Here is a 26,217-nt window from a genome sequence, read left to right as displayed (position 1 = left end):
TTTGCCATACAGAAGAAGCTTTTTGGTTTGATGTAGTCCCATAGGTTCATTTTTACTTTTGTATCCCTAGCTTGGGGAGATGTGTTTAGGAAGAATTTGCTCATGTTTTTATTCAGGAGACTTTTGCCTGTGTTGTCTTCTGTATGGTTTCATGACTTACATTCAGGTCTTGGATCCATTTCGAGTTTACTTTTGTGTATGGAGTTAGACAATAATGCAGTTTCATTCTCTTGCATGTAGCTGTCCAGTTTTGCCAACACCAGTTGTTGAAGAGGCTCTCATTTCCCCCATTGTATGCCCATGGCTCCTTTATCATATATTAATTGACCATATATGCTTTAGTTTATATCTCCTTATATCTATTTTATTCCTAACATACTCTTCCTTGCACAATGTCTGCAACATAATAGTTACTGGAACCTAAATAAACATGTTGAAGGATTGATACTAATACTCTTTATCATAGCTGCTTTTACTCTCACTTTTTTGACAGGGTGAGTTACTATCTCACAGTGTTCTCCAGACACTTACTACTGAAAACCATTCAATCTGATTTTCTCCTTCATTACTTTACCAAAAGAAACAAAAAGCAAAAGCTCTATCCAAGGATTCTACTGAAATGTATCAAGTCCAGTACCCTTTTCTGTCTTTATTCTCCTTTATTTTTTGCAATATTTGCACTACAGGCCACCCCCCCCCTCTGGCATCTTATTTTTCTTCCTCAATGTCTTGTAAGTATTACTTCTTATTTTTCACCCTGCATCTCTGACCACACCTCCCAATTTGCCTTCTATATCTCCGTTTTCTTTTTCTACAAAGTAATTTGGACATTCCCCACATCATTTTCTCCTCATTCTTTTTTTTTCCTTTCTTTGTCTTCGTGTGTGTGTGTCTGTCCATCTGTCTATCCATGTATGTGTGTGGGTGTGTCCAGATATACCTGTGTGGTGTATACGTACGTGTGCATGTATGTGGAAGAGACAGAAAAAGGTAGATCAATCCATTTTTATGGCTGCAAGCACACAAAAACTTGAGCATAAAGCTGTGCAGAAACCCTCTAAACTGTACCATCAACTTGAATCCATCCCAGAGTTTCTCACCTGTTTTTATAACTCTAGTAGCATCTCTACCTGCAGGTTCTACAGCATCATAAACACAACACTCCAGGAGCCCCCGCCTCTCCTTTTTCTTCTCTTGGCATTCTGCTTTCTCCATGATGTTGCTTCGCTTCCTCCGTCCACGATTGATGGCTAAGGATCATCCTCTCCCCCAGGCTCAGTCAGTGGACAAATTCTCATGTTTCTTCTTTTCTAATGCATCTGGCACCCACTCTTTCTGTGCATTCTTTCTGCCAAGATCCTAGTTCAGTCTATAATTACATCATGCCTGGACTATTAGAATAAAAATTAACTTACTTCCCTGGCTTTGTTTTCTAATCCCTCCACTCTATATACTGCACTATACTGTACAATTTTGAAAGAGTGCCTTATTGTGTCCCAGGCAGCTTGTTAAGTTCTGAAGAGTTAGGCACTCCAGATATCATAAGAACAGTTTAATATAGGGGTAACTTTGTAATCTTGTAATTATAGTACTTTATAACACGTGTAGTTTAGGCACAGAATGGGTGCAAAGAACAACAAAATCGATACTACTTGGGGAATTCAGTAGAAGCTTCAAGTAATTGATGATATTTGGAAAGATAAAGAATTTTATGGAAAAAATAGGGGATGGAAGACATTCTAGGCAAAAATAGTAACAGGTACAAAGGCAAAGAGTTATGCAAAAAGCATGGCATCAGAGAAACAGAGCTATTCAATATGGTTGGTGTGGATTAGGAATGGGCCCTGTAAAGCATATGAAAAAAATTCACATTTATTTCTGCATCTAATGGAGGAAAACAACGGAAAAGTTTTAAGCTGGGCAATAACATGACTAGTTTATAGTTTATGATGAGTCCTTTCTAAATGCTTGTAGGAAGTAATTTAGGGAAAGCAAAGCTTGAGTCAGTGAGTGAAAGGGCAATGGCAATAATACAAACCAGCTTGAGGATTCAGTGGCTCATCTTTTAACAATGATACTCCCTTCCTCAAAATCTCTAAAATTCCAGTTTGCCTGTGGCATAATGCCCAGACTCCTTATTCCAGTCACTCCATAAACGGCCCCAACCGCTTCCAAGCTTATTCTGCGCAAATCCTCAGCATGTCGCCAAACTTTCAGCCTCACTGGGTCACTTTCTGCTCCAGGGAATAGAATGTTTCTTTCTCAAGCTTTATGGCTTTGCTCAAGTCCATCTATAACCTAGACCAAGGTTCTGATAACTGTGGCCCAAATGCTGCCTAGTGCCCTGCCTTTTGTAATGTTATTTGAACATAGCCATGCCCATTTGCACTCCTGTTGTCTGTGGCTGCTTTTGAACTGTAACAGCAAGTTCCATATTGCAGCAGAGTTCATAGGGTCTGCAAGCTGAACATATTTACTACCTAGTCCTTCAGGCAAAAAAAAAGAAAAAATACTGACTCCAGGCCTAGAACACCTTCTTTCTTCCTTCTCAATGCTATTATAAAATAGGCAACCCCTTTAAAACGTAGCTTCAATTCACCCTTCTCCAAGGAAGACTTTATCTGAATCGTTCCAGTCCAAAGCAGTCTCTTTGTCTACGGACTGTCTAGAGCAATGCTTCTGAACAGTTTCATAGCACATAAACATCCTGCCTGTTATATGTTTACTTTTCTAGATTTATTTTTTTCACTTAAGATGTAAGCTTGGAGACTCTCTTGTCCCCTCCTTTCATGAGCCAGGAGCTCTGTCCTTTCACTGTATCTCTAAATAGAAGCCTGTACCTTGCCTAATAAAAAAAAAAAAGATGTAATCTTGAAGACAGAATTTTTTGCCTATTTATTCATGTCTCCCTCTTTTAGCTGATCTATATAACTAAATATATGGATGGATTTAAATAGATAACATATATTAGAATATGTATTATAATTTGTATGTGTATATACTCTGTTGTGTGTGTAAACTTAGACTTTTAATTCTTATCGTGTGTCAATTACAATGGCAAGTTCATTTCATATGAATTTATATTTAATACTCAAAACTAACAAATGAAAGGAATATGTAAGTCATCAACACTGTATAGATGGAGAGAAAAGCCTTAGAAAGGTTGAGGAATTTTATGAATTTAAGTGCTATGAGTGAGGTCAAAAATTCATGTCCAAGTAAATTGTTCCTGAGTAGAGTACAGTCTCTTAACTATTATTAAATTATTGTATTCTTGCATCATACTCTGCAGTGCCTTGTGCTGAGCTAAGGAATAGGCAAAAATGGTTAAAAAAATCAAATGGGGACATTTTAGCTTTATAAATGCAACAACAATTGATTTAGATTTTAGATAACAAAGATCTCAGTTTGTGCCAATAATGTGAAACAGTAATTTTTCATTCTTGTATCAGCAAAAAATAAATAGCACATTTGCTGATTTGCATTGAACTAAATCAATGTAAACCAGTTCTGTATTGACAAACCTTGATCAAGAGTTCCTTTTGGCCTTAGCAAGCAGATGCAGCAATTCTTGTCTTCACTACATTCCCTCAGATCGAGTTTCACCTTCTTTATACTGTAGTACAATGGGGAAAGGGCATGTGCAAGTCACAAAGAAGTTCAAACTCTAGATTTACCATTTGCAGATTGTATGCTTGTTGGACAACTCTATTAGTCTACTTAGATTCAGATTCTTCATCTGTGAAAAAAGTACAAAACAAAATCAACTGTCAGGATTTTTCTTAGTAAATGAAAATGTATACAAAATTGCTTGTTGCATTCTTGGTACACATGAACACAATAAGATGCTGCAGACCTTTAAAGACCAGTGTAGATGTTCAGAGTTAAGAATATAGCACAAAACACAACCTGAAAAAATTCATAACTTAAACAGAAATTAATGTGGACCAGAGAAGCAAGGGAGATACATGAAGGGATGAGAACAAACCAAGACTTATATAACAGAGGTGAGGAAAACCTGGGCATATTATTTTGGCAGTCTATCCATTTGTAGAATCACTTGTGTTCCTTCTGTCTCATTAGTACTTTTAACGCCCAAGTGTAAATTGCACGGAACTGGTATTATAGATATTATATTACAGAATACCTCATATTTTTGATGCACTTCAGAGTCAGGTAAAGTCTAGAAAAAAGTTAATCACATATCAACATGGCAGTTTATTTTTAACTTTTAAAAATAGTAACTATACTACCTACTTTTAAACAATCATGTGGGCCATAGCAGCTATTAGGACATAGATAAAGAATAAGGATTTACAGTACAAGATTTGTTTATGGAGTATTTAGCTGAACCTGAACCAGAACTCACATAACTTGCCTTTAAACACATTCCTCTCTCTAGTGTGCCATGGGCTGATCAGATACAAAACATCCAAATCGAAATTTGCATGCATTTTTCATCATTCTTATTTTATTTTTCTCGGTGAGTGCTTAAGGGAACCAGTGTTTGATTGAGAGATGACCTTTGCTGTCATAAAGCTGTAAGAAAGTTTGTGGTAATGTGAATTACTTTTTTCCCTGTTAAGTTACATGGTATTTTCTAATCCACTGATAGAAACAAGGTTTCCCAGAATAAAATCACACATAATTGAGGTTCCTACAGACTTTATCAGAGTGGTAAAATGATTCAATTATTTCATGAGTCCTGAAATTCTAACTTTCAGAATTCATTTACAAACCTCTAATATTTTTATTTTGAAAAAGGAGTATTTTCTACTGTATAAGGTCAGTAATTATACTTTATAAAGAGTCACTTCTTGTTTAGAAAATATAGGCAGTGCTATTCTCAATCATTTCTGACCTGTGCCAAAAAAGTTTTAAACATCTGAGTGATATCAAGTACTTTATAAATACTGAAATCATTTCTCAACAAAACTCCCTTTCTATTCTGTTTTCTATTTTGTGCTCATTTTATAGGACCTCTATTTTTTAAAATTTCAGCTCCCTGGAAGTTCATTATTTCTCTAAGAAAGGATGAAAATGCTGAAATGTTTGTTTTAACCTGCAAGCTTAATAGGAGGAATCTACACTCCATTGGAGGCAATGCAGGCTTTTTTAATGTTTCTATTAGATACTTACTGTTGCTATGTTTTAATGGCCACGAACTGAACCATAGAAACACATAGTTAATTCCAACAGGGCATTTCTTTGCTGGTATAAAAGAGAAAACTTTAAAAGACATCAATTTCCTTAACTACTCTCCAACTTTAAAAATTGTGGACCACAGCCAATTCTGAACGTTCAAAGGCTTAGCTACTTTCCTAGCTGATCTCCCAGGGATATACAGATAGCTTTCCTCTTCAGAAAGAAGAGAGAAGCTATTCTCGGAGGAAACTCCTGTCCCCTAGCCAGTCAGTCTGGTTAGCATCAAAATATTCGTGAAAATGTCATACCTCTCCTGATATAAAGAAAGCAAAGTGACATAGCCACATGAGGAATAACAAATGAGAGAATTAGTAATTAAGAATGTCTCTGTATAAACAACAGTTCTTTAGTTGTCCTATATAGTCAATATACATCACAGACAATGTTTTGTCTTTGAATAATAAGATCTTCAACTGATCTTTTGTGCCGTATTATGATACACAGCAGAAAAATAATTTGTAAATGCATTTAACAGATGTTCATTACTGATCCTGACCACTAAACACAATGCTAGAGCAAGACTCCAATATTTGCTTTCAGAATCACTTATTTATAACAAGGTAGTCTTCTTGGTATGTTTTAGAGCCTCATGATTTAAGAAGTCCTCAAACCTTGCAAAGACCTGCTTGAGGTCATTTGACGTTTTACAGTAAAGACTGTCAATATGACATCCACGTAAAATTTGAAATATTTATCTTCCAGGCACTTTCTTTACTTGTGTGATCTCACTTGTAATGTTTTTCTTTACATTTCTGCACAGTTTTTAAAATTATAGTAAGTAGATGCTTCAATATATTAAAGCCAGAAGAAATAACATCCATCTGTGCTCTCTGCTTTAGTTATAGGATCATTGGTGGAAACTCTCAGTTCACCATCAACCCATCCACAGGACAGATCATCACCAGTGCATTGTTAGACAGGGAAACAAAAGAGAATTACACGTTAGTAGTGGTCTCCAGTGATGGTGGGTCCCCGGAGCCCCTTTCCAGTTCCACCAGTGTGCTTGTCACTGTGACCGATGTCAATGACAATCCACCAAGATTTCAGCATCACCCATATGTCACTCACATCCCATCTCCTACTCCTCCAGGTAATCAAACCAACTCTGAGATCTCATGGGTAAATACAACCAATACATTGGACATGTTCTGTAAATACATTCCTGTTATTTTTTTATGGGCATTTCTGATAGAGCCTAAGTTTGAAAATCCTCTAAAGTTCAATTTCTTTTGCCTAATGAGGAGCATTGAATCTGAAAATTTAATTTTTTTACCCCCAATTGTGTTTAAGATTTTTGTTATTGCCACATCTTTCCTAACATGATTTCTTCATGTTTATTGAATATTGTTAAATGATTAACACAGATACCACTTGGTAGTCAAGGAGGGTTCTGCCCTGAGATAATTTGTAAGTTCCTAGGAGAAGGTGAGTTTTTCCCTGAGAGGAAGTTCCCTGAGAGGAGGGACTTGTCTCTGTTTCTCATGCCATATCCTACTACCTGTAACATTATCTGGGAGGTAGCAGGCATTCAATTTATATTTGTTGGTGGAAAAATGAATATTTTACTTCAATGCTTCCTCACAGATAGATTTTCAAAATGTTTAATGAATGAGTACTTATAATTAATTATTATTATTAATTTTATTTTATTCTAGTTTTGAAAGATGAAGTTTATGGAGTTATTATTGAACCACTTTCTCATTGACAATATGCATTTATCTTCCTGTGTAGATTTAGTTTGGTTTCATATGCTTGTTTGCCAAAAAAGCATACTCTGTTAAGGACCGCACAAATAATCTGCCATTTGTAATCTTTGAGGTGAATTTTCAAGGAGGAAAATATGTAAATACAGGACATAATTTAATCTTCCTTCTTTAAAACATTTTTCATTGGAAGAATAACTAAATGGATCCAGGATTCCTCCTCTCAGAAATCTTTCATCTTCTTGCAAATGTCAAATTGATATCAGTAGAAAGTAAAAAATCCATAAATTTTTCCACAAAAGGAAAAGTCAGTTATCAAAATTATACATCCCTGCTGAAGGCCTTTATCTGAAATGATGCCTTCAGGCATGATCCTAATTATAGCCAATGTGTGGTGATGCAATATAGCATCTCCTATTAAAAGTGAGTGTGTAATGCTTAAGCATCTTTTCCTCATTACACTTTTTATAATAAATCAAAAATTACTGGTCTTTTTTTTAAATAAAGGACTTTTTGCTTTTGTCACAAACTTTTCTGTAGGAGCAGGAATGAAGGTTTGGAAAAAGTTTTTGAATGAGTATACTGAAAAAATGTCCTTATGACAGCTTTTCTGCATATTTCTGCTACAATCTGTTCCATTGACATCCTCCCGAGCACTAATTTGTGCAACCCCAATTGAGTCCTTTCTTTGTTAGTTCTTATTTCTTACTACTTCATAGTTGTTTTAACTGATTTACGTATATATATGTGTGTGTATGTATATGTGCATGTGTCTGTGCCTTATCTCCATGTGATAGCTCATGGACAAAAGATTTTTGCTGTGAAACAGTGTGTATAAGGAATCAACAATATTTTTAAACATTTTTGTTGATATGATTACATTTTTGGTAATTCAAAGATGTTTGAAGTCATAATAGAGTAATTATCTTTTTACATTGGGCAGAAACATAGCTCTTAGCAGAGCTCACATATTATAATGTTTGTTGGAAGTCAAGCTATGTTAGATTTTTCTCCTAGGAGCTATAATTCAGAATGATTAGCCACTGCTTCTCCCTTTTGCTTCTCTCAGAGGGATACTGAAAAATTTTTAATACAGTTGACTGTGTCGATTTTAGTTAGAAAATGGCAGGTCAGTCCCTGACGACTGTCATTAAGCATAACTGACTTGGGAACTCTGGAGGTAATGATACAAGAGGTCCTCTTCTCCCCCAGTAATCATGAGAAAATGAAGTTATATTCGGCAGCAATATAGTATTTCAGTACGTTAACTCACTGCCAAATGTTTTATGTGGGTTCTGTGTGATTTTTTTTTTAATTGTGTAATCCCTCTTTTCTAGGTTCATTTGTGTTTGCAGTTACAGTCACCGATGCTGATAGTGGACCCAATTCTGAACTGCATTATTCTCTTTCGGGTAGAAACTCTGAAAAATTTCACATTGACCCACTGAGGGGAGCGATCATGGCAGCTGGACCACTAAATGGAGCTTCAGAAGTGACATTTTCTGTACACGTAAAAGACGGTGGCTCATTTCCAAAGACAGATTCTACAACAGTGACCGTTAGATTTGTGAACAAGGCAGATTTCCCTAAAGTCAGAGCCAAAGAACAAACTTTCATGTTTCCTGAAAACCAACCAGTAGGCACTCTTGTCACCACCATCACAGGGTCCTCATTGAGAGGAGAACCTCTGTCCTATTATACTGCAAGTGGGAATCTTGGCAATACATTCCAAATCGATCAATTAACAGGGCAGGTGTCCATTAGTCAACCTCTGGATTTTGAAAGGATACAAAAATATGTTGTATGGATAGAGGCCAGAGATGGAGGTTTCCCTCCTTTTTCCTCTTATGAGAAACTTGACCTAACGGTATTAGATGTCAATGATAATTCTCCAGTTTTTAAGGAAGATCCATTTGTATCTGAAGTATTGGAAAACCTTTCTCCTCGAAAAATACTTACTGTTTCAGCAATGGACAGGGACAGTGGACCCAATGGACAGTTAGATTATGAAATTGTTAGTGGCAACGAAGAACATAGCTTCAGCATCAATCATGCCACTGGTGAGATTAGAAGCACTCGACCTTTAGACAGGGAAAAAATAGCTCAGTATGTGCTTACCATAAAGTCCTCAGACAAAGGCTCCCCTTCTCAGAGTGCCTCAGTGAAAGTCATCATCAACATTCTAGATGAAAATGACAATGCCCCTAGGTTTTCTCAAATATTTAGTGCCCATGTTCCTGAAAATTCCCCATTAGGATACACAGTTACACGTGTCACAACTTCCGATGAAGACATTGGGGTAAATGCAATTAGTAGGTATTCTATATTGGATACAAGTCTTCCATTTACAATTAATCCCAGCACAGGGGACATTGTAATTAGTAGACCTTTAAATAGGGAAGATACAGACCGTTACAGAATCCGAGTTTCTGCACATGATTCTGGGTGGACTGTAAGTACAGATGTCACAATATTTGTGACAGATGTAAATGACAATGCTCCAAGATTTAGCACACCCTCCTATTATTTAGATTGCCCAGAACTGACTGAAATTGGCTCCAGAGTGACTCAGGTGTCTGCAATGGATCCTGATGAAGGATCAAATGGACAAGTGTTTTATTTTATAAAATCTCAGTCAGAGTATTTCAGGATTAATGCCACCACAGGAGAGATTTTCAACAAACAGGTCTTAAAATACCAGAATGTCAGCGGCTTCAGTAACGTGAACATCAACAGACATAGTTTTATAGTGACATCTTCGGACCGAGGTGACCCTTCGTTAGTCAGTGAGACAACAGTTACCATCAACACAGTGGACAGTAATGACAATGCACCACAATTTCTTAAAATTAAATATTTCACTCCAGTCACCAAAAATGTTAAAGTCGGCACAAAGTTAATCAAAGTTACTGCAGTAGATGACAGAGACTTTGGACTGAATTCTGAAGTGGAGTATTTAATTTCTACTGAAAACCATTTGGGAAAATTTCAGTTGGACAATCACACAGGGTGGATTTCAGTAGCCTCTTCCCTGACGTCTGACTTGAATCAAAACTTTCTGATCACTGTCACTGCAAAGGATAAAGGAAACCCTCCACTCTCATCCCAAGCAACTGTTGAAATAATTGTTACTGAGGAAAACTACCATACACCTGAATTCTCTCAAAGCCACATGAGTGCAACCATCTCCGAAAGTCATAGTGTTGGGGCCACTGTCAGAACTGTTTCTGCAAGAGACAGAGACACAGCTATGAATGGCTTGATAAAGTACAGTATTTCTTCAGGAAATGAAGAAGGCATTTTTGCAATCAATTCCTCCACGGGGGTATTAACACTAGCCAAAGCGCTTGATTATGAGCTATGCCAGAAGCATGAAATGACTATTAGTGCCACAGATGGAGGATGGGTTGCAAGAACGGGCTACTGCAGTGTGACTGTAAATGTGGTTGATGTCAATGACAATTCTCCAGTATTCCTCCCTGATGAATACTTCCCTACTGTCCTAGAAAATGCCCCAAGTGGGACAATGGTTATCCACCTAAATGCAACAGATGCTGACTCAGGAACCAACGCGGTAATTGCATACACTGTACAGTCATCTGACAGTGACCTCTTTGTCATTGACCCCAACACCGGCCTCATCACCACTCAAGGCTTCTTGGACTTTGAAACCAAGCAGAGCTACCATCTTACTGTGAAAGCCTTCAATGTCCCCGAGGAAGAAAGGTGCAGTTTTGCTACTGTCAATATACAATTGAAAGGGACAAATGAATATGTGCCTCGTTTTGTTTCTAAACTTTACTATTTTGAAATCTCAGAGGCGGCTCCTAAAGGTACTATTGTTGGGGAAGTGTTCGCCAGTGACCGTGATCTGGGCACTGATGGGGAGGTACACTATTTGATTTTTGGTACCAGTAGAAAGAAGGGCTTCCAGATCAATAAGAAGACTGGACAAATTTATGTTTCTGGATTTCTTGATAGAGAAAAAGAAGAAAGGGTATCTTTGAAAGTACTGGCCAAGAATTTTGGCAGCATTAGGGGCGCAGATATAGATGAGGTCACTGTAAATGTCACTGTGCTTGATGCCAATGATCCACCTGTTTTTAGTCTGAACATCTACAGTGTCCAGATCAGTGAAGGGGTCCCGACTGGAACCCATGTGACCTTCGTCAGTGCCTTTGACTCGGACTCTGTCCCCAGCTGGAGCAGGTTTTCTTACTTCATCGGATCAGGGAATGAAAACGGAGCCTTTTCCATTAACCCACAGACAGGACAGATCACAGTCACTGCCGAATTAGATCGAGAAACCCTACCCATCTACAACCTCACAGTTTTGGCTGCTGATTCAGGGACCCCTTCCGCTACAGGAAGTGCTTCCCTATTAGTCACCTTAGAGGATATAAATGATAATGGGCCTATGCTGACTGTCAGTGAAGGAGAAGTCATGGAAAACAGACGCCCAGGAGCTCTGGTGATGACCCTTCAGTCCACCGATCCTGACCTCCCTCCCAATCAAGGCCCCTTTACCTACTACTTGCTGAGCACAGGTCCTGCCACCAGCTATTTCAGTTTGAACACTGCTGGGGTCCTGAGCACCACTAGAGAGATTGACAGAGAGCAGATTGCCCACTTCTATCTGTCCGTGGTTACTAGGGATTCTGGTGTGCCTCAGATGTCTTCCACAGGAACCGTTCATATCACAGTCATAGACCAAAATGATAATCCTTCACAGTCTCGGACAGTGGAGATATTTGTTAATTATTATGGCAACTTGTTTCCTGGTGGGATTTTGGGCTCTGTGAAGCCACAGGATCCAGATGTGTTAGACACCTTCCACTGCTCCCTTACTTCAGGAGTCACAAGCCTGTTCAGTATTCCAAGGGGCACTTGTGATCTGAATTCCCAGCCAAGGTCCACAGATGGTACATTTGATCTCACTGTCCTTAGCAATGATGGCGTTCACAGCACAGTAACGAGCAATATCCGAGTTTTCTTTGCTGGATTTTCCAATGCTACTGTGGATAACAGCATCCTACTGCGTCTTGCTGTCCCATCAGTAAGGGACTTCTTGACTAACCACCACCTTCATTTCCTACGCATTGCCAGTTCACAACTGACAGGCCTAGGGACTGCTGTGCAACTCTATGGAGCCTATGAAGAGAACAATAGGACGTTTCTTTTGGCAGCTGTGAAGCGAAACAATAATCAGTATGTGAACCCCAGTGGCGTAGCTACCTTCTTTGAAAGCATCAAAGAGATCCTTCTCCGGCAGAGTGGAGTAAAGGTAGAATCTGTGGATCATGACTCATGTATTCATGGCCCATGTCAGAATGGAGGGAGCTGTGTAAGGAGATTGGCTGTAGGCTCCGTGCTAAAGAGCCAGGAGAGTCTTCCAGTCATCATTGTGGCAAATGAACCTCTGCAGCCTTTCTTATGCAAGTGTCTGCCAGGTTATGCTGGTAGCTGGTGTGAAATAGACATAGATGAGTGCCTTCCATCCCCCTGCCACAATGGAGGGACCTGTCTCAATTTAGTGGGAGGATTTTCATGCAGCTGTCTAGATGGCTTCACTGGCAGGGCCTGTGAAAGAGATATCAATGAGTGCCTGCCCAATCCTTGCAAGAATGGTGCCATTTGCCAAAATTTTCCAGGGAGCTTCAACTGTGTTTGCAAAACTGGATACACAGGTATGACAATGTGTGGCTCTTTTTTTTTTTTTTAAGGCTTAAGCCATGTCAAGCATAATAGAATTTTGAATAATGAATTTTGTCTGTTTTAAATAATTTTCCATAGAAATGGACATAATCATAGCAAATGCTTTAAGCATTTCTTACTGGACAGACACTGTTCGAAGCACTTGATCTGCATTTATTTTATGTACTTCCTGCAAGAAACCTACAAGATAGGAATAATTATTCCTCAGTTCATATAAACAAGGAAGCTGAAGTAGAGAAAAGTTAAGTCAGTGTTCTAAGGTGACTCAGTTAATTTGCTGTAGAGTGGGAATGTAAGCCTACACAATTAATTCCAAAGTATAAGGTCTTAGCCAATCTGCTAAGTGTTTGTACAAGAGTAAAAAAGGGTGTAATATCTTCAAACCAAAGTGTTTTCGAGTTTAAAGGGCATAGTATATTTAAAGCATAAGACCTGCATCATCTTCCTAAATCACTGTGAGTAAATATTTTTGTTGATTATTTTATATTATCATCATCTTATCAAAGTCATCATTATTATTGAAATTTGACCCACACTGTGAGGAGAATGCAGCAAGAATAGTGTTTTAAAAATTGGGATTAAAATGCCTTATTATTTTTACTAGTCAAGTAGAAAGCATAATAGCTGATTTCTCAGGTAAGCTACAACAAAATTGAACCACAATTTTCCTTAACATTCTAGAAGCACAATTAAACACATTGCAGCAAATTTGTTCAACTAGTATTTGGCATCCTAATAGGATGTGTTGTATAAATACACACACAGATATATATATTCTGTTTTGCAGAATAATATTTCAAAGGGAGTTCTCTAAGAAAACTCATGTGTATATCACATATTTAAAAGATGCCTACATTTTTAGAACATATATATTACATTGGGTTGTTCTGTCATTTTTATAAACACAATTTAAAATACTAGTTAAATAGATAAGACCAGGATATATTTTAAAATATTTTTGTAGGTGTTTTGCAGAATAATATTTCAAAGGGAGTTTTTTAAAGAAAACTCATGTGTATATCATATTTTTAAAAGATGCCAATCTGTGTATATTTATCATTTCATATTTGGAGACCTGAATTGCTTGATGGTGATATAAAGCAAGTTTAAAAAAGCCAAAGCAGAACATAGAAGCTCTGCCTTCTAACAAAACAATACCCTTGAAATATAAATGAAGAAGTGGGGCAACGATAATGTGTAATGGGAAGAATCAAAGGACTTGGTAGTATATGATTTAGCTATAGCTTTTGGAAATTATTTAAGCTGGCTGACCTTCAATTACCCATGTGTAAAATGAGAATAATCATACTTACTTATCTTTTTGGCTCGTTGTAATGAGTAAAGATAATGAGATAATGCTTGGAAAACACCTAGCACAGTGTCCAGTGCTCAGTATGTAGCAGTGCTGGTAGTAGCATTACTGCAGTGCTAGCAATAGAGGGGTGACACGGACTTTCTAAAAAGGCAGCCTCAGTGGCACAAGGTAAGGGTGCGTCTTACCAGAGCTGTGTCCCTAGCATCGTGAATAATAGGGCTATGGACATACTTAGAGTTCAGCATTTCTAGTAAGCCTTTTCACTCTTTCCCACGCCACCCCCCAAATTCGCTTAACTCCGCTGAGAATTTGACAATAAGTTTTTGTTGATAAATGCTTTGGTCCCATTGTAGTATGTAATAAACTCATTCACACTTAGATTTAGAATGAGTTTACATTTAGTCCTAGAATGAGAAACTGCGAATGAATTTGGTAGAGACCAGGAGCAGAGAAAGTACCGTTAGTGAACAAAAACACCATGTGCCGATTTCAGCGTGCATACTGCATTGTGGCTGGGCATGGAACTGGTGCTTTCACATTACTTCCCTCTAGTTGGTTTCTTCCTTAGATTCATTATATTTAAATGTGCATTGCATTCTTCTCTAAATGTAATCATTGAAACTTTTAGGAATACCCAAAAAGGAAAACTTTTTAGGAATGAAAGGAAGAAAAACTTCTTTTCATTATGAAACATTAGTAATATTTATCAAGTGACTATTTAGAGCACTGTCTGAAATTCCTTGCATCATAGACATTATTATTCATTTAATTATTCATTTAGTTCCCCTCAAACTATGAAATTGATATTATTATTATAATATCTATTTTAAATACAAAAAAATTGAGTCTTAGAGGGATTAAAAGAGATCAAATAGGTTGCCTCAAGCATGTCACAGAAAGTGGTCTAATGAGGTTTTGACTCTAAGCATGACGCCAGAGCCTCTGCCTTTAATACGCGTGTCAACACTCCATCACACTTTGATGTGCACTTACTGTATAGCAATGTAGCAAGTCCTTGATATCTTCTCAGAATTTTTTGCCATTATTCTACTTGATCCTTACAGAGTCTATGAGATAGTGTATTAGTCTGACACCAGTAAGGAACTGAAATCACTTTAGGACCCTCAGGTAAGAAGCTGTTAAATACAAGAAAAGAGCTTACAAAGTCTTCAAACTGGCTAAGAGTGAAGGTAGGAAAATTCACCAGTGACCACAGCAATAAGGACACTGTAGGTGTGGCAAGATACTACTGCTGCTGGCTGCCTGCAGTGCTGTGGTGAGTGACTCCCAGACTTGGTCCCTGTTTTGCTTTTACCCTTCATATATCCCTCCACTGACACACAGGCAGAATCTAAACCTGAGTCCTGCTGAAAGGGAGTTAAGAGAAGGTAGCTTTCTCACTGCCAGCCCCTGTAAGGGTGGGTATGGGCATAGAAATATACTATTATTACTCCTATGCTATGTTTTAGAAAACTGAACCTGCACTCTAGTGACTGGCCAGAGCTGTGAAACACTGAACCATAACCTCTTCCTGTAAGGAGAGTTATTTGAAGTTATACATTAATTTTACACACTGTTCATCTTCAGAGCTCACTGAAATCTCCACTTGCATTGTTGGAGATATGAACAAGAATGATATAAACAAGTATAAAATTGAATGACTAATATGAATCTTACTAAATTTTTTGAATCATGTAATTAATTTTTCAAATTCTATTTGCGTACTCCATCCATTTAGAGGTACCCTTTCCAGTTAGTCTTCACCAGGTAACCTGACTCAGGAAGATGGAGTAAAATGCACCTAAGCAACTTAAAAAGCGAATCAGAGCTAATTAGCCATAAGACAAAATTTATGCTTAAGCATTTGTGTGCCTCATAGAACAAATTTTTTTAAAATATTCATTCTAGCTAGATTTTATTTCTGTTAACATTAAGTAATTGTGAAGCCTTCTTCAAAACCTGTATATATTCAAATATTTTTTGGATCATCAAAATTATTTCAAATCACCTATGTTTTCATATTTTACTTTTGTGAACTTTCACCTGCATTTTTAAAGTGACTTTTAAACACTATGCCATTATATACTGGAGCTGGGAGATTTCTTAGCTCCTTAAAATAATCCTCAGCCACTAGCCCCCATCTCACACAACACACACACACATGCACACACACACACACCATTGCAAATTTCATGTGAAATTAGAAATTATGCTAAAGATTAGAAGAGTGAGTAGCTTATGAACTGCTGCAAACTGACTTTACCCTATGAATCCCATAGGGAGTGACTAAGTATTAGCTGAACAGGGATTTTGTGTGAAGAACATCTTGTAAGGATGAAAGCATGAAAGGAAGACTACCACAAAAGATGTGCAGAGATAGATTGCCACCAGTTTATTCCTGAAATATATTTTTTTCAGTTTATTTTCAAGTTTGTGACCATAGGGTCACATAATAAATATGAAATAATGATATTTTAAGTGAGTGATTTAGAATGAATTAATTTGCTTATATAGCTTGTGTTCCAGACTCTTTTTCTTATTTGCTGGAAAAAGAACCAAAAGGGAATTGAAAACAAAAATAGTGAAACTTCATATCCAGTTACAATCACTTCATGTTTCATTGTTGAGAAAACTTCCCTATAATTTAATTTTTGTATCACTAAATGGAACTTTGATTAGCTGTAATATAGGTATTAGAAAAGATGAATAAATTCTTGCATAGCATAGGGCATGTGAAAAATTGACTTCTAGATTTCCACAAAGTTTAATAATACTAGAAATTACATCAGTTGTCAATATGCCTCAGTAAATCAAAAGAAAATGTCTTCCATGTTATTCATGCCTTAGAAGTTCAGCAGATCTTAGAGGAAATCAGCAGCTTAATAACAACAAATCCAGTATTTCTTTTCCTATACAAATGAAAATTTCTTGTATTTAATAGAACACTACTTAAAAAGCACAATTATAGTCAGTAAACACCTAGCACTTGTTGTCCTGATCCAGGTTTTCACCATTTATAGCATGTCCCTGCAGTAAGCCCTTCACAGGAGTGGTTGCTGTTATAAAACGCAGCATGTAGATAGAGCTTATTTCTAAATCTGTGTCTTTCCTAGCAGAATTAATTTTTAGCCTCTTTAACCTTTCCCATTCACTTTCACACATCTGGATGCATTTTAGGTGTGGTATTTGGAGTAATGCCAGGGATTTATTACCATATGGAGAAGTTTTCCTATCAGCTCAAGTAAGTCCTGATATTTCAGGAGAGGATGAGATTTGTCCATTCATTACTTTTATGTCATTTGACAGTATAAATAGGAATTTTTTTCCAGACATATGAAGTTATATACAGGTTGTGCATAGTAATTTTAGAGAACCTTGGGAAACATTTGCTTTCAAAAGATGGGAATAGTAATTTAGAATCATTATTTTAAAATCATGGCAGTCGTATGTTAATATTATCTATAATAAATGACCAGGAAACCATAGAACATAAACAGACTTTAGTGAATTGATATGATATGAAATTTCTGTGAGATACAGAAAAGTAGCTCATTTAAGAGAGGATAAAAGGCCCATTTCTTGTTTTGATTTTATTTTAAAGAGTGGAGTTGGTTTACCTTAAAATATAACTTACAAGTTCAAAACATTAATAACAGGCTTCTAGTGGCTTAAATGGTTCTTATTTGTGCAGAAAACAAGCATGTGTTTGTAAGCTTATGGATATTGTGAATGCCATTATACATAATCATGTGCAGTATCGTTGAGATTGTATTTGTGTAGGTTTTAAAATACAAAGGAAGAGCAGTTTTTTATTTTGCTTTTTTTAAAATTTACTAGCAGCCCTCATTTAAACTGGATATTTTTGCTTTGTTTTGATATAAGAAGACCATAATGAAACTATAGAGCTATTCAATCAGAGTTTTTAGGTGAGCTCTCTTCATGGTGCTGTTCACATAGTGTGCAAAAACCAGCTACTTTCTGCTAAAATAATGAAAAAGCTTATAGGCATAAATATTCAAAATAAGTAGCATGTATGTATTACAGAATTATATTTGCTAATAAAGTAAACAATTTACATACAAAATGGGCTTTGATAGTTGCACATAGTCTCCCTTCTCCTCTATGTGTAAGTACAAGAGATGAAAAGTAATACTTGTCATGATATAATATATATGTGATCTAAGATATTAAGTTGAAGCCTACATGAACTTCAGGATATCTGAAATCATCAAATCCTTATGGGGTGGCCAAATTTAACAGGTGAGAATAAATTTAGCTCTGGTCTACATCAGTTAACATTAAAATGTGCTATTGAACAAGTAAAACTTGAATATATATCTTTGTTGAAAAGACTATAGGTGATCACAACAGATTAAATTTATGGGCAACACTTCATCACACCTTCTTCCCCTGAACATGAAGATATATGCTAAATTCCTCCTTCAAGTTAAACTATGATCTTGGAGACTCTGAGATACCCTAGCCACCTGTTATGCATTGATTTGCATCTTCAGTAATTCCTATTCTCCATGTGCAAAGAGCTTATACTTCCTGAAGCACATCTCCTATATATGATTTATAATGTATTACCAACTCAATTAACTGATGGACGTCAAAGCAATGAGATCCCTTTTTTCTTTTAAGGAGCTGCTATGACAGTTAACATATCTTAATAGGAAAAAAGCTCCTTTAGTTCATAAGACAGACAGGGATACCTTCACGTACGCCCTATCAGTGTACTCCCAAGCCTCAAGTCGCTGGGAGTACACTGATAGGGCTTACGCGAAGGTATCCCTGTCAATTGTTAATTGACTTGCAGCATTAAGTTAATGATCCAAGATTGTATTTCAAGGTGCTCCAGCACAAGTTAGAGTAATTCAAACTGCTGCATTCTGATCATCATTATGCTGTCAAAACTAGAATTTAAGTAGATAGATATGTGCAGAACAATACAGAATTTGTTCCTGACTTCTAATTGGGTAATAAAGCATGAAATTTCCAAACTTGAAAATAGCATTCAAAGACCTTTCTTTCTATTCTAAGTAAAATTAAGACACCTTCCCCTCACATAAAAGACAAGTCCTTTAAACAATAATCTAAACAATAAGTTTGCAGACTATATCTTTGACTCTAGAATGGCAACCTTTTTCAAATTCACTAATGGTTAAATAATTAACTTATTAAATGGAGTACTCAAACTAAATTTCTGAATGGTAAATAATTTGTATACGCTAACACCAATAAATCAGACTGTTTTTCCAAAACTCAACAATAAATTCATTTACTCAACCTCTAGCAAAGTCATTTCTACATTTTTTATAATAATCTGTTAAGGAAAAATAAGAAAATAAAACACCTGTTTAAATTAAAATGTTAATTGAAAGGTTGAATTTTTTTCTCTTACTAATATGTATTTATATTATTGTGTACTCAAATAATCAGATTCCATTAGAATTTATTTTAACTTTAAAAATAATTTATTCTCAAACTAATATTTTCTTTGTAAGTTCTGCTATTTCCATAGTTGCTATATGTTTAATACATGAGTAAGTGCTATTTATTTTGGGTTGTCTTTCTACCTCTCACTTTGGACTAACTGAAATAACCTATAGTTTATATTTAAACTTAACCTACATGTCTGTGGTAAAAAATGTCATTTTGTAAGGGGTAAATAAGATAAATATTTACATGTATTACAAAAAAATACCCTAAATTTCATTTGTGTTGTAAGGTTTAAAAAACGTAATCATTCCCAACAAAATAGATTCAAAAAAGGATATGGCTGAGATTTATAGGATCAATGGTTTGGGTTTTTATATTTTTATGTATTTTTCTTGGAGAATATGTATGTCCAAATATTTGTAAGTAAGTACTATACATGACAGAGACCCCTAAGTTGGTTAGCCTTTGTTCCCCATTTCCAATCTTCAAGAAGTGAAGTTTATAATTTTGTAACCCACTAACTTGTTTTCACAATATAAAGGTTATACTGACCATACCTAAGGTATGTTAATATATGTATTTAATACATTTTTACTTACCTATAAAATATGCTTATCTATGCATTTATGCATTACTTTTAACACAACTCTAAAAGGAATTTTCAAAAAACAAAAAGAAAATTAAACCTTACTTAGTTCTATAGCATATGTGAAAATCATTTATGCTCTTATAGTGGAAAAAAATGAAAGTAGTGGGATGTGACTCTCCTGATAGTAAATAAATAATCAAAAGTATAGACAATTGGTCTTACATATACTTCATTGGGCAATACTGATATTGTATTAAGAAAGAAAAAAACCTGACTTTTCCAGAATGATTTGTCATATACTCAGTTGGAAAACACCATAGGAGAGAATTCTCGTAGGACACAGCATCTCTCTGGTGTGATATTTTGTACAGACTTGCAGTAAAGTTGTCCTGCCTATTTCTCTAATGTAACACATTGCTACAATACTTAAAACTTAGTTTCTGTGCCTCTGTATTGGTAACTTGTTTATTTTTATTGTTTCCCCTTAGAATAGAAAGCTGTTCTGCAATTGTTACTGTTTTACCTTATAAGGAGGTTTTCAGTTTTATTTATGAAGGAAAAAAATGTTTTAGTGACTATGTTATATAGAAATGTGTTTAGCTAGCAGTGTCATGAGGGCCGATTCATGCTTATAATTTCAAATCAGAACAACTGTAGATACACAATCAAGCCATGAAAAGAGAACTAAATTGAACAAAAAACTTTGACTATGTCTTAAGCATAATAATTATGATGAAATGGAGTATCTATGCTTAACATTAAGTCTAGTTGTGCATACAAAAGTTACATGCTTTCATGAGACATTTAATAAAGGCATTAGTGTAATCAGGCCCAGAAGTAGAAAATAGCTTTACAGAAACAAACTCTATTTAATGAAATAATTAGACCCCTCTATCAATGAATGGAAATTAACTAAAAACTTGGTAACATCTCTTCATTTTTTTGGACTTAGAAAACTAGAAGCTGTTCTAACAAATATGTTATATATATAATAGTAGTTTAAGGTTATAGAACAGTGTTATTAGAACACATTTAAATTAACATTAAAAATGCATGTATACCACCATAACAACAAATGGAACTGGCTTTTTACCCTAAATTTGGCCAACAAGTAATCAGTTAATCAGTCATAGCTTTGTGGAACCTGGATTTGAGAGCAGACCTACATTGGTGTATGCCATAGTTTTATAATGTCGTAGGCAAGATGTTAGATTTCAAGGGCCTCTTCTCCTTCATCTGTGTTTCCTGTTGCATGGATTAATTCCCTCCACTATAATGGAAACACCATGTTAAGGCACTTATCTGCTTTTTTGATTGCCATATCCCCATTCCTAGCATGCCTGGCCCATAATAGGCACTTGGACAACATTAGTTGATTCAATTTAACAAGATGACCTATAAAAAATGCCTTTATAAACTGAAAAATATGCTGGTTAGATATTATTGTTTTAGAGAAAAGGCAAATTTATACATAATTTGTAATCAAGAATAAATCCTAGGTATTTGAAAGTGTATTTGACATGTTTTCTTATTTCTTACTCTAATTTACAGTAGGTATATATAAGGGATATTTCTTGGGAGTGAAAAGGATTATAGCTTGACAAATAAGCTAAATGAGATTGATTCTTACTTTTGAAAAATCTGAGTCTTTGAAATTCCTCTGGTGAAAATAATACTGTAAAAGTTTCAACTGTTTGGTTATAAAATGTGAAAAATGAAGTGACATTGATCAGAGAAAATAAATTCAGAGAAAACATTTAAATATATTCACCATTTGTGAGTCCCTGAAAACAGTAGAGCCTTCCAAGATGATTATGTGAATTATTTCCTAAATATTATAATGCACATCTTTGTAATAGGACAAGTAAATAAGATTTTGAACTCTGAGAGAGTTCACTTTCCTCATGTCAAGTAAAATGTTCTTAACATATATTTTCTCCAAAATACTTCTCTCAGAATATATTTTTAGATATGGTCATGCTGTAGTATTAATATATTGATGCATAAGTTTTTTTTTAAACAAGATTGCTACCTTTCAGGGAAAATGTGTGAATCTTCAGTCAATTATTGTGAATGCAACCCTTGCTTTAATGGTGGTTCCTGCCAAAGTGGTGTGGAGTCTTACTATTGCCATTGTCCATTTGGTAAGTATAGCTTCCAAGGTGATAAAAAATATCAATCAGTTTTGGCACACAATTTAGCAGTTTGTTTTTGTGGCCATTGGTGATTAAAGCAATATTAGTTGTTTTATACACGAGGTTTCAGCAAAATAAATCCTCAGAGGTTAAATGTTTTTTAAAGTTAATTATGGAAATCCCATTGAATATATTGCTTTGATCATTACTAAAAAAATAATCAACTCAGGGTAATTGAATTTGAGGTTTTCTCCTGAGGACATTTCCCTTCAAATATTTATGAATGCCCTCTTTTGAGCCTAGAACCTATTAAGAAAAATAGCCTATAAGCACTATTTTAAATCTTCAAGAATAATTTGTCAAAGTGGTGTTTTTGGTTTGTTTTGTTTCTCTTTGGTCCTTTTTTTATTTATTTTTTACATGAATTCAGTCACTCCTGTTATAAGGATTTTGTAGTAACAGACGTACAATTTTCATGACAGGCTTTTTGTAGATAGTGCCACATAACTAATAAAAATTCAGATCAGTGTGTCCTTTTGAGGAAGAAAGCTGTTAGAATTTTTTTATGCATACATATTTTTTCACTAAAGTGGTATGAACTAAGAGATTCCTTCCAGGTCTCACCCAAATGTTACCCAGCACTGGGACAGCCAAGTACTGTGATAACAGCTTTAGAGGAAGCTTGCATTTTAACTTGGTTTTTTTCATACATTTGTGATTATTCCATTTATTTAAAGGCTGTTTTACCTCACAAAATAGTATTCATCTCCAGATGTCTTGCAGTAGTTAAAAACCCTGTCTGTCTCCATATGCAAAAAGAAGGATATTTTTTTCTAATTTTCCCTTGGATGTATTATTGTGCTATATATACTGAAAAATGAATCTCAATGTCTAGTAGAGAGTAGAATTTAAAAATAATCTGAGCAGTAAATTGTAGTGTTAATGCATTTCCAAATAATTTTATGACTTTATCTAGTTTTGTTTCTATAAAACATGACATCAATAGAATGATAAAGAAAAACAGATTATAAAAGTACCTAATTGTGAACCATGAATTTTAGCAATAATTCTGATGCCCAGAAATTAGAGCTTTGTCTAAAGCCAAACAATGAAAACAAAACAAAACTTAGATGATACAGTGAATAGAACACAATTTTATTTTCAGTCCAGGATGACATTCACTGTACCCCTCCTATTAAAAATTTCTTTGAGATGCTCACTATTAATGTCCATGAAGTAGTAAAAAAGTAGATCAAGGAAAAAAAATCCACAACTTAAGATCTTCAAAAGTTCTTTCTTTCAATGATGAGAATAATCCTAAAGACGGCTGCTTTGCACAGATAACTATAATCAGATTTCATGGTTTAATTTGTTTTTGGACAAGATAAGAGGATTGAAGTGGAAAGTGGAGAACTAATTTTAAGTGACTGAACAGAGTTTTTTTTAAAAAAGATCCCGTTCCATTTAAATTGCAAAGAAGAGTATTAAAGAATCAGGCATCCTCACCTCTCTCGGGCTTCATAGAATTGCAGGGCCTTACTCCAAATTAGGTTTGGCTAAAGGGAATATTGTGGCTGGTTTGATCTATCCAGAACCACTAAAACTTTCCCCATATCAGCGAGAAGGCTGGTTTTCTTCTTATCATCCATGTGTTCACTGGAGTAGCTTCTCACTTCCTTCAAGAACTCGTCCTTTGTAGTCACAATTTGACTAGCTGTTTGGTGCAAGAGGCCCAGCTTTTGGCCTGTCTCAGCTTTCAGCATGCCTTCCTCTCTAAGCTGGCTTTTGATTTAAAGTGGAAGACATGAGACTTCCTTTCCTTTGAACACTTAGAGGCCATTGTAAGCGTTATTAATTAGCCTAATTTCAATACTGAATCACTGGAGGTAGGCCAATGAGAGGGAGAGAGGTAGGAATGGTTGTTAAGTGGACCAGTCAGAACACACAACATTTATTAAGTTCACCCTCTTTTATGAGTGCCCAGAGTTCATGGTGCCCAAAACAATTACAATAGATCATCATGTGAAGTATAATAATGATGAAAAGTTTGAAATATTGTAAGAATTACTGAAATGTGATACAGTGACACTACAATATGAACCAGTGCTCCTAGAAAAGGGTTGTCAGTAGACTTGCTATACACAGGGTTGCCATACACTTTCAATATGTAATATACACAATATTTCTGACATGCAATAAAGTGAAGCACAATGAAACAAGGTATTCCTGGAATTGATATGAAATAGGAACAAATTGTTGCTGAAGTGTAGCTGATACATTGCCTATTGGGTGAAAGTGTTTTGGGCTGAAATGGACCTTCCCCTAACCCTATCAGAGATCCCCCAAGTAAAGGAAACTAGTACAATAAAATTAATTAAATCAGGGACAGATCACGTGTAGCTGGCAGTTCAAATTTCTCCTCTTATTCCTTCCAGTGACAAAGACAAAAAACATTGTTTAAACTTAGACATTGTCAGTTGACAACAGAATATTTATAAAAGAAAAGAAAGCAAAATTCCTTAAAATAACAATGCATGATTTGAGACCAGAGAGATAGAAATAAAAAGAAAAAGCATTTGCCTTTTGAAATTGAATGTAAGCAAACATACACATAAAAAGGGTGGATGGAATGCCTCAAATAGCTGGAGGTAGTTACACATACATCATATAAAACAACATCTTAAACATAATTTTGAAGTTGGAAAAAATTTGTACTGTTTACCTTCTCATCAGTGAAAGATTTGTTGTTTGGATTTAAACACTTTTTCTATAATTTTAGAGATTTTTCAGGTTGTTTTAGAAAAACATACAGTGTTTAAGACTTTAAAAAGAGTCTATGTAACCATAATCTTGTATATAAACATATATATGCACATATGTATATATACACATATATGTATAACTATATGTGTATACATACACACATATTAGTTTTATAAGAGTAATTTTAACTTTTTAAACCTTTAAATAAATTTATTTCATGGCATTCTATTTGAATGACAGTTTAAAAATCCTCATGAAATTGTATTATATTTCAAAGATAAAAATGTACCTTGCTCTAGAAACCACAACAAAACTCCTTAAGAAAAAAAAATTCCATAAAGAAGTATTTTCATATTTGAAATCAGAGTGTATCAACTTGAATAAAAATGTAGAACATCTTTCCAGTATCAATATGCTTTCTTCTACATTTTTATATTCACTTTTAAGTATATTTTCATATATTTATTAAAATTTAGTCAGAAGAGACCTGAGGGAACACATAGTACAAGTTTTTCTTTAATAATGTGTCTCATTTATAATCATCTTTACTTTTTCTTTAACTTTTATCTTTCTGTATATGAATAAGGTATATGTAAAATAAACATTTAATATGAATAATTTTTTAAAATTAGAATATAAATATAAAAAATATATATATAATATAAAATATAAATCCTATGTGAAAAACATAATATATTTAAGACATATTATAAATAATATGTAGTGTTGATGCATTATGTATGCAATACATGATATATAATATGTATAATCACTGTAATTCCATTATCTTTTATTTAACTTCAGTTATTAATTAAAAATAAATTATGTATATCATCTACTCATTTATGATGAATATTATCTCAGTCTTGACAGAAAAGGAAAAGACAAATGCCACAGACCTTTATAGTAGCTTCTAGGCCATTTTCATTTAAAGAACATTTTTGGATATAAAATGTGGTGCAGTCAAAACAACTAGATCTGTAGCTCTGGCCTCAAATTTTGGCTGTGTCTCCCATGGTTCTGTGACCTCAGGCAAGTTTTAAATATTCTGTAAAATGATGGTTTTGGTTCCTTCCAGCTGAACAATTCCTTGACTCTAAATTTAATGCATTTATAAGATATGTAGAGCCAAAATTAAGGAATGAAACCTTTGCAAGTTAACAAGAATCATGATATATTGGCATGGGTTAATTTTCCAATCATTTGCTGCTGTCTACTAATATTTGTGGGAAAAGAATTTTGGCATAGTATTGTAGCATCAATAAAACTCATTTTTCAAGTTTGAAAAAGAACCAGCACAAACAAATGGTAATTTTGGATTTCAGAAACATAGAGAGCTATTTCAAGTAG

At 35.1% G+C, this 26,217-nt stretch overlaps 1 protein-coding gene across 1 annotated transcript in view; it reads left to right on the top strand.

The window, feature by feature from the left end:
* FAT4 (FAT atypical cadherin 4) overlaps positions 1-26,217 on the top strand; it is a 177,304-nt gene that overhangs the window by 129,047 nt on the left and 22,040 nt on the right. Inside the window, exons 9-11 of the mRNA XM_036997876.2 lie at positions 6,045-6,295; positions 8,246-12,595; positions 22,009-22,113. Of these exons, the coding sequence (XP_036853771.2) occupies positions 6,045-6,295; positions 8,246-12,595; positions 22,009-22,113 (4,706 nt within the window). The remainder of the gene's footprint in view (positions 1-6,044; positions 6,296-8,245; positions 12,596-22,008; positions 22,114-26,217) is intronic.

This window comes from Manis javanica, chromosome 5, assembly GCF_040802235.1.
Source record: "Manis javanica isolate MJ-LG chromosome 5, MJ_LKY, whole genome shotgun sequence".
In the NCBI taxonomy this organism is placed as follows: Eukaryota; Metazoa; Chordata; class Mammalia; order Pholidota; family Manidae; genus Manis; species Manis javanica.
This window is presented reverse-complemented; position numbering and strand designations above follow the sequence as displayed.